General features: G+C 42.2%; 1 protein-coding gene across 1 annotated transcript; it reads right to left on the bottom strand.

Moving 5' to 3' along the window:
* Nucleotides 1-7772: 7772 nt before the first annotated feature.
* Nucleotides 7773-8893, bottom strand: her3 (hairy-related 3). Its single transcript, XM_068712940.1, has 4 exons — nt 8810-8893; nt 8600-8695; nt 8388-8469; nt 7773-8242 (listed from the first exon to the last, which is right to left on the bottom strand). Exons 1-4 carry the CDS (start codon nt 8861-8863, stop codon nt 7773-7775), a joined length of 702 nt encoding a protein of 233 aa, XP_068569041.1. The 5' UTR covers nt 8864-8893.
* Between the last annotated feature and the right edge of the window lie 748 nt (nt 8894-9641).

Below are 9641 nucleotides of genomic sequence, written 5' to 3'. Positions count from 1 at the left end.
CCTTTGACAGCCGTATTAGCTGTGACATTTTTTTGCTATTATCCTGGTAATAAAGTTGCACATGTTTGGCATATAGGTTTTTACCTGTGGTCATTTAAGTGTTTAGTTTGACTTCTCATGTATTAGTGTACCTCTCACTCATTGCAGCCTATTCAACTGGACTGAATTCTTGTTTTTAGCTGAAATGTATCCTCCTTTGGAAGCATAACATCACATTCCCCTGTCAAACTTTGCTTTGTCATAGATTTTTGCATTTTGTTGTGTTTACAATATTAAATTATAATTTTGTAACATATTCAAAGTTTTATGACTCAAATATGAATGATGTTAAATGTTATGATTTTCTTGTTCATATCTTGACTTTGTTAAAGATACAACTGATTAAATTCACAAGGTGATGCTTCAGAGAGTGTTTTTAGAGTTTTGGGACAGTGTTGTTATACTATGCTTGCTGTGGGGCCGTATTACCACGTCTCAGATTTGTTCCCAGGAGTTTGAGCGATAGACATAATGAAGCAACAAACTTCTACTTGTCACCATGGCCACATAAAAGTTAAGCCTATGTCCCCAGAAGAAGACCAAGATGTGGTGTCCTTCACAATGATATGAGGTGTGAGATATGAATGATCAGTCTCCCTCATTTAGGCAACTTCCTGCTTTCAGTTGGATCTCTCATCTCATCTTCAACCGCTTATCCGGGATCGGGTCGCGGGGGCAACAGCTCCAGCAGGGGACCCCAAACTTCCCTTTCCCGAGCCATATCAGCCAGCTCTGACTGGGAGATCCTGAGGCGCTCCTAGGCCAGTCCTGGGCCTCCCTCGGGGTCTCCTCCCAGCTGGTCGTGCCTGGAACGCCTCCCCAGGTGGCATCTTTACCAGATGCCCGAACCACCTCAACTGGCTCCTTTTCACGCAAAGGAGCAGCGGCTCTACTCCGAGTCCCTCACGGATGACCGAACTTCTCACTCTATCTCTAAGGGAGATGCCAGCCACCCTCCTGAGGAAACCCATTTCGGCTGCTTGTATCCGCGATCTAATTCTTTCGGTCATGACCCAGTCCACATGACCACAGGTCAGGGTAGGAACGAAGATTGCCCGGTAGATAGAGAGCTTTGCCTTGCGGCTCAGCTCTCTTTTCGTCACAACGGTGCGGTAGAGCGACTGCAATACCGCCCCAGCTGCTCCGATTCTCCGGCCAATCTCACGTTCCATTGTTCCCTCACTCTCGAACAAGACCCCGAGGTACTTGAACTCCTTCACTTGGGGTAAGGACTCATTTCCTACCCGGAGTGGGCAATCCACCGGTTTCCTGCTGAGAACCATGGCCTCAGATTTAGAGGTGCTGATCCTCATCCCAACCGCTTCACACTCGGCTGCAAACCGATCCAGTGAGTGCTGGAGGTCACAGCCCGATGAAGACATCAGGACCACATCATCTGCAAACGGCAGCGATGCAATCTTCAGCCCACCGAACTGTAAACACTCCTTCCCACGACTACGCCTCGATATCCTGTCCATGAATACCACAAACAGGATTGGTGACAAAGCGCAGCCCTGGCGGAGGGCAACCCTCACCGGAAACGAGTCAGACTTACTGCAGAGAACCTGGACACAGCTCTCGCTTTGGGCGTACAGGGATTGGATGGCCCCCAGAAGTGGCCCCCTCACCCCATACTCCTGCAGCATCTCCCACAGTATCTCCCGGGGGACCCGGTCATACGCCTTCTCCAGGTCCACAAAACACATGTAGACCGGATGGGCATATTCCCAAACCCCCTCCAGGATCCTTGCGAGAGTGAAGAGCTGGTCCGTTGTTCCACGGCCAGGACGGAATCCGCATTGTTCCTCTTCAATCCGAGGTTCGACCATCGGCCGAACCCTCCTTTCCAGCACCTTGGAGTAGACTTTACCAGGGAGGCTGAGTAGTGTGATACCGCGGTAATTGGCACACACCCTCTGGTCCCCCTTTTTAAACAGGGGGACCACCACCCCGGTCTGCCACTCCCTAGGCTCCGTCCCAGACCTCTACACAATGTTGAAGAGACGTGTCATCCAAGACAGCCCCTCCACACCCAGTGCCTTCAGCATTTCTGGACAGATCTCATCAATCCCTGGGGCTTTGCCACTGTGGAGTTGTTTGACTGCCTCAGTGACTTCCACCAGGGAAATTGATGATGCTCCCCCATCAGCCTCCAGCTCTGCCTCTACCATAGAGGGCGTATTAGTCGGATTCAGGAGTTCCTCAAAGTGCTCCTTCCACCGCCCAATTACCCCCTCAGTTGAAGTCAACAGAGTCCCATCCTTACTGTATACAGCTTGGATGTTCTGCTTTGCCTCCTTCACGGCAGTGGCTGTAGCCCTTCGGGTCTGTCGGTACCTTGCAACTGCCTCAGGAGTCCTCCGAGATAACATATCCCGGAAGGCCTCTTTCTTCAGTCGGACGGCTTCCCTGACCACCGGTGTCCACCACGGTGTTCGAGGGTTACCGCCCCTTGAGGCACTCAAGACCTTGAGACTACAGCTCACCGCCGTAGCTTTGGCAATAGAAGCTTTGAACATCGTCCATTCCTGTTCGATGCCCCCAACCTCTACAGGGATACTAGAAAAGCTCCGGCGGAGGTGTGAGTTGAAGATCTCCCGGACAGGGGCCTCCTCCAGACGTTCCCAGTTTGCCCCCACTACTCGTTTGGGCTTACCAGGTCTGTCCAGAGTTTTCCCCCACCCTCTGACCCAACTCACAACCAGATGGTGATAAGTTGACAGCTCCGCCCCTCTCTTCACCCGAGTGTCCAAAACATGCGGCCTCCAATCCGATGATACGATCACAAAATCGATCATCGACCTTCGGCCTAGGGTGCTCTGGTACCACGTACACCTATGAACATCCTTATGCTCGAACAGTTGGATCTACAGAAACATATCTATACACAAGTTAAAACAACATTTTGCTGGAACTGCACATTCTCTGCCTTTGAACACTTAAGAATAGTGTAGAAATTGTATGATAAACCCTAGAACTTTAGGAAATCTGGTCTGATTTCTCACTGCACCACAGAAAATTGGATGAATGAATTAACTACATTTCAGACTTAAATTATTCAGTTTCCCATGAGCCCACACCTAAACACAAAATAAGATTTAAGAAAAGAAAAATATATATATTTCCCACTCCTCTTTTCCATCTTCAGATCATATTCACTGTAAAGATTTTACAAATGGAAGAATTTCAGTAGCAGTTAACAAGCAGTTGCCGTAGCAGCGTGAAATTACCATGTGATGCGTGTTCCTTGAGACGTTAAGATGATGCAGGTAAGCAGTGAGGTTAACGTGAACTAGCCAACGTTAGCCAATATTCAGCTGGTAACAGTAAACAAACCTTTGTTTAATAATAAACACTTAATGTTTTGGCAAATGAGACTAACCAAACAGAACTAAGTTGTGGACTGTTGTGTCTAGTTTACATACACAGTCACAATTTAGTTAACTGATTAACAAACGCCAATATTCATGAGAATTATGTTTCTTTCATTTCACTATGTATATTCAGCAGAGTGACGCAGCGGAAGCGTGCTGGGCCCATAGCCCAGAGGTCGATGAATCGTAACCATCCTCTGCTAAGTGTTTTAATTTCCTATGGATGGTATGTTTCCTTTGTCACTCCTGAACCAAGGTTCTGCTGTATAAAGTAATAATAACTCTGACCGGCTAACGTTAACGAGCTCTATAGCATTGTACTTACCATTTAACTCGAGTTTATTTTATTCCCCAAATCTCTGTCAACTTTAAACCTAAAGAGAGTGCATTTATTTATGATGCGTTCAAGACAACTCGGAGGTCGTATTTTGTCTCTGTTGAAATGTCCAACTTCCTCTCTCCAATAGTTGCACCACGCCAAACGTTAACAGAGCCCATGGCTGACCGTGTCTTGACAAACTGTTTGTCAGCAGTGCAAGCCTCCACATTTTTGAGGAGCTTTTTTAACGAGTTCACGAGTAACTTGTGTGCAGAGAAGATCACTTTCAAAGATTACTTACGGTAGCTACCTAATACCTATACCTACCTAATAACATTGGCGACCTATTTTGACATCAATTTAATATACTTTAAGTTGCCTTTTAGTTGATCGTTTATCATTTACAGTGTGCACAGCATAAGTGCACAGCAAGTGCGGTTTAATTCATATTAATCCGCATGTAGTCAACTATTGTTGCTATCATAGTCCCATCGGCCCACGTTTATTAATTTTATGTTCTGCTAATGTTACCCTGGTATGTGCTTGCATCATAGACTGTAAATACCATTATTTTAATTCTGTTGCCTTGGCTTTTATTTAGATTTTGGTTCTCTCGTTTTTTCGTTTTTGGTTTAAAACACAAAAACGAAATTAAAATGGTTATTTCTGATGCCTTTTGATAATATATATATATATATATATATATATATATATATATATATATATATATATATATATATATATATATATATATATATATATATAAAACAAACTATCAAAACGTACACGGACTATCAAAACGTACACGGACCGACCAGGTCTGCATCCCCTCATTGGTGTGATATAGCGTAGGTGGGAGGGGCAAGCATCAAACAGGAAGTTAACCCAGCAATGCATGAGGTGAGGAAAATGACAAAAGCTTTAGCTGTTTTCTTCAAGGGGTCATAAAATTGTCAGAGCTAATATATTGCACAAACCTTTGATGGAAACATGGATACGATGCACTACTGCAACAACATCTGTCAATAATGTGTCAATATGATGTTTAATTTTGGGGAGTTAGGTTGTTTTTACTCTGTTTAATTGTTTGGGTGAATGGGACTGCAAGATGTTTTGGGTGTTAGGAACAGTGCTGAAAAGCTTTGCAAAGGAATTAAATGATGAACCGTGCAATAGAGAACCATTGTGTATAACCTTTATGCTTTAAATGTGTGGTTCCCAACCGCCTCATGTGTGCTGATCACTAATCAATGGACAAACTTTTAAATCTTCTAGTGATATAGTTTAGCAGAAATTAGCGTTAAGTCTGAATTCATAATGATGAACAGGAAAAGGAAAATGTGCTATTGTGCAACATGTGAAATTATATCAAAGCATGAATTGCACTAGCCCAAATCAATGATAATGTGCCTCAATCACCCAAAAGGTTTCATTCACCCAAATGTTACCAAAAAAAGAAAGGATTTTGGGTCATACAAAAGGTTATGCCACGCCTCCTTTGAATATGATATAACCTTCTTTCCCCTTCAAATGGATAAGTAACATCAGTATTACAGAAATGCATTATGTGTTGCCACTGTGGAGCTTTTTTATTTATTTATTTATTTTTAATTTATGGCAAGAAAGCTTTCACAAGGCGGAAATTCAAAACTGTCCCAGTCACCATTGCACACTGTTACCACCGTGTGAGAGAATAATCAACAGTTGTGTTGAACCTGTCATAGCAGAGACATTACCAGCGAAATGAGCAGAGGGAGGAGAGGTCTGCAGCGCACTTCATCCACGTCTGCTCGCTTAAGAGCGCTCGACTGGGCCCAGTCTAATGCTAATAACGTATTCTCTCCCTCCTGTCGGTTCTCGGCTCTAATATGCGTCGCTATTATAGTGCCAAACCAAACTAGGTTACTTAAACAATACTGAGAAGAGTTCATAGAAATTCTTAGAAAAAGTTTAAAGGCATTCAGTTTGGAAGTCACGTGGCATTTCCTTTCTTCGCTAAAACAAACTTCTCTTTCTGTCATGGTCCGTCTCTTGGTCTCATCAAAAGAATAGCTTTGACTTTGTGAAAGTATTAAGAAGATTTACAGACCGGGTTTATGAGCCGATAAGACCAAGCAAAGAGCTGGAATAACAAATAGTTGTCAGAAGGGGGTTTAGAGCTGTGAGTAGAGCTGTTATTTTGCGGCCAAAAAAATACCCTTAAACCAGGCAGTGCGTACTTTTTTGTCCTTCGTAGACCTACTGCATAGGAGCACCCCTCTTTCACTGGGCAGCAGTGTCTTTTCAGCATGTACCATCTGAAAGAGCTGTGGGCGTTTCCGCCATTCTCCTCGCTGTGAGGTGCCATCCTTTTCCAACGAGGCTCCTTCAGACTGGGGAGACACTTTATGACATGCCTGCCAAAGCAGCGGAAGAAAACTATAGGGTACTTTAAAAGAGCTTTCTGATAGACAGGTTTGCTGTCTCGCGCATATGGCTTATAGCCCAAAAGTAAGTATATGTGCGATCAGTGTCGGCCTCCACATCTCTTGTGGAGGCCGACTGCATGTTGGCTATTCAGTAAAACCAGAAGACGTACAAATACTACTTCAGTATACATAAAACTACCACTAGCGTATAGGCTACTTGACTAAATAAATAAAAGTCAGCTATGGTTATATATTTAAGTCCAGAGGAGACAGAGAAGGGTACATGTAATTAGCAGCCCGTAGCAGAACATTGTTGTGCTGTTCGACAAGCATCTGATTTGCTCGCCACTGTTTCGGTACTTATGTGTGAAACCATGAAGAATGGACGAAGTGACAGTCAAACCCCCACTCTCCTGGATTTTATTTTTCTCTCTATGTCAACTCCACAAAACTATGAAGGGTGCAAATCATACTTGAGTATTGCTTAACTATATAACTCTCTGCAGGACAGTGTTCTTATTAAGTATTAGTTTATAATATGAGTTTTTTCCAGTCAATTTTCCTCTATTTTGTCAGTTGGCACCTGCTCGATGATTTTCACTTCTTTCAACAACAAACAAATATGAGACTCAAACAAAGGTCATTTTTTTGTATGCTTAAATTAAATGAAATAAATATTGAACTTTTTTTTTTTTAGTCAAACTGTGGATGACGACTTTACTTTCATCATCTGGTTATGGAATGAACGTGTTTTTAATATTTCTATGAGAATAATACTGTTCTGCTTTCGAAGGTGAGCAATGAACTTCTATGTAACTGTATTTCAGCTAATTTGGTCGCATACAATTCATGTATGAAGTAACTATGAATTAACATTGATTAATTGACGATCTATTAAGTGTGAAGTATCACATTAAGTCACATATCGACTTGATAATTTACAACTGGTGAGCAACAGCAATTCATGATACGTCCTGCATTTATTAATGCATTAATAAATAATCACGAGGCACGCACTAGTATTTTACTTAATTAAATTATTTGTAGCCTCATTATTAAGTGTTACCCTTTATTGTGATGTGTGGCAAAAGAGACACATTAAGTTTGAAAACATAGCACAAACTCAGTGTTCATACAGGCCTCGTGCATTTATCAAATGTTCAACACAATTTCATAAATGTAAGATTTAATTTGAATTCCGTGCCCACGCATCTATACTTTGACTATACAAAAAAAATGCACCTATAGCTCAAAAGCCCGGTTATATCATTTTATTTTAGTTTTACGGCTTCAGCACGAAATTGTGTTTCTTGGCCTATATCACAGGTACCCACAATGAAATCATGTTTTCACTCGCCGTCTCTTTATACCAATATAAAAATTAATATTTCACTCTAGAGATCTGCCTGAGATCAGCTATCACTATAAAACGTCCGCATGTTATGTAAACGAACCCTTCTCAAATGTGGAAGGTACATATCTATACCAGTTTCAACAAACAAGACAACACATTCTTTCTGTCGTTCATTTTTATTAAGAAAATAAAAAATATATATACATTATAACCTTTAATAGCATATTGTGGTAATCTATACAGTACATTTATAAACATTCAATCGGACATCTACAGCTCTACCAAGGCCTCCAGACACTGTGCTGCGTGTTTGCAACGTCATTCCTGTGACTGACGGGGTGAAACATCTTGTTACTGGAACTTTTTTCACGGGTATTTTGCGTGGGCGCCGCTGCAGGGACAGCCTGTTTGGTTCCAGATGCTCCTTCATCTGGTAAAAAGGAAGACGTGCTTGCACTATGGGGTTTCAAAGCTTTAGATTTAGTCGTTTTTCTTTCCTCAGGTCCTGCTGCGGACGGAAGAATTCCCCGCACCTCATCCCGTGTCTCCGCTTGGTCCGGACCGCTGTCCATGGTGCTGAAGACTTCTTCTCGTCTACGAGAGCGGCAGAGTTTACTGGAGAGCTGCGATAACATCCAGCGGTCGCTCCCGTTCAAGTTGTCTGCCATCAGCAGATACTGGTTGACGTTTGCCAGGCAGCTGCGGAAACCACTTTGATAGTCTGAAAACTCTGAAGCAGCGGCGGTGCCTGAAAGCAATGGAAAGACATCTAAAGGTAAGCAAAACACATGCATACAGTTGTGCCTAAAGCTAGTCTCAAGTATCCATATGTAAATCAGAGTGTTTGAATATCTGATGGCTTGGTCTGCTGTAAGTGTGAAGTTATAACTTACAGCTCTGGATCTTTTGGAGGTTCCTTAGATGTTTCACAGTAAGCTCCAGGATGTCGGCTTTTTCCAGTTTGCGCTTTCGAATCTGAGAAAAGAGAAGAGATTACATTTCAGCCATTTTCCGTAATTATTATCATCAATTAAACATTAATTGCAATAACTGGTCCGAGGTAAACAATTAGAATGTGTTGTAAAGGTGTACTCTGCATACTTACACTAGTGCTGTAGTAGCTCTCCAGGAGAGATTTCAACTGGTCCAAACACTTGTTTATGCGAGCTCTTCGTTTCTTTTCCATCAGTGGTTTGGATACCTTTAAAACAAAAAACAGCTGGTAAAATTAATATTGCATACAATACAAATAATTTCGTGGTATTTAATTATATGTTTTTGAATCATGTTCCTCATAATACGTTCTTTTAAACACCTTGTTTCCAGCGATGGGTTTGGACTTTTCTACACAGTCTGTCGTCGCCACCATTCTGTTAGTCCTTTTCTGGTTTCCTTGAAGTTAATCTCTTTCCCTCTGTGGCGCACGAATGAAGGAGTTGACCCTGAGTGGATTTTTATAGAGACACCCACTTAACATCTCAATGCAAACAGTCCCGCCTGTCTCTTGCGCTCAAATGAGTAACACCGGCGTCATTTGACAGCCAAAATCAACCAAAGGCTTAGACGCCCCACAGAAAAGTGAATCATGTTATGCTGTTTGAAGTATATATTGTAAATTGTTGAATGTTTTGCTATTTAATTCCTCTAGATTGATAACAAATACAGGCCGTGCAGAGTGCAGAGGAATAGTCAGACACTATAATGTATAGACATGTTACGCATAAAAAATGTGTCCCTTTGGGATAGAATGTACTCTGTCTGTCTATTTATCTAGCTATTGTTATTATTTTGAGGTCAGTTTAACACGAAACATATACACAGACTACTACGTTTAGCCTTCGAAATTTATATACAAGTGCCAGCCCGAGAAACAACGTGTGGGGCAAAAAGCTAAGGAGAAGCGTAAAAATCCTAAACATAATGTGTAATCATAATTGTTCTGCTTGGCGAGCATGCTGTGGGCACCATTGACTCCTGTATTCAATCTTTTATATGTGAGTTTCACGCCATCAGGTCGAAGGCAGCACCGTGGTAATTCCCTGCGTGTCCCCGCAACATTTCGATTTTCTGGTGGCCACTTGTAGTAAAAAGTGTTACACCTGCTAAATGTTATTACAACAAACTACTTTTTAAGACCAACGTGTGCT

This window comes from Cebidichthys violaceus, unplaced genomic scaffold, assembly GCF_023349555.1.
Source record: "Cebidichthys violaceus isolate CVI_PGR_0920_01 unplaced genomic scaffold, fCebVio1.0.p SCAF_184, whole genome shotgun sequence".
Taxonomy (NCBI): Eukaryota; Metazoa; Chordata; class Actinopteri; order Perciformes; family Stichaeidae; genus Cebidichthys; species Cebidichthys violaceus.
Note: the sequence above shows the minus strand (reverse complement) of the source record. Positions and strands in the feature narration are given on the sequence as shown.

Bases quoted from the DNA above. Each gene is read 5' to 3' on its own strand.
- her3 (XM_068712940.1), bottom strand. From the start codon at position 8,863: ATGGTGGCGACGACAGACTGTGTAGAAAAGTCCAAACCCATCGCTGGA. The intron at 8,470-8,599 runs GTAAGTATGCAG...CTCTTTTCTCAG, and splicing joins AGAGCTACTACAGCACTAGT to ATTCGAAAGCGCAAACTGGA. The intron at 8,243-8,387 runs GTAAGTTATAAC...CATTGCTTTCAG, and splicing joins CCTCCAAAAGATCCAGAGCT to GCACCGCCGCTGCTTCAGAG.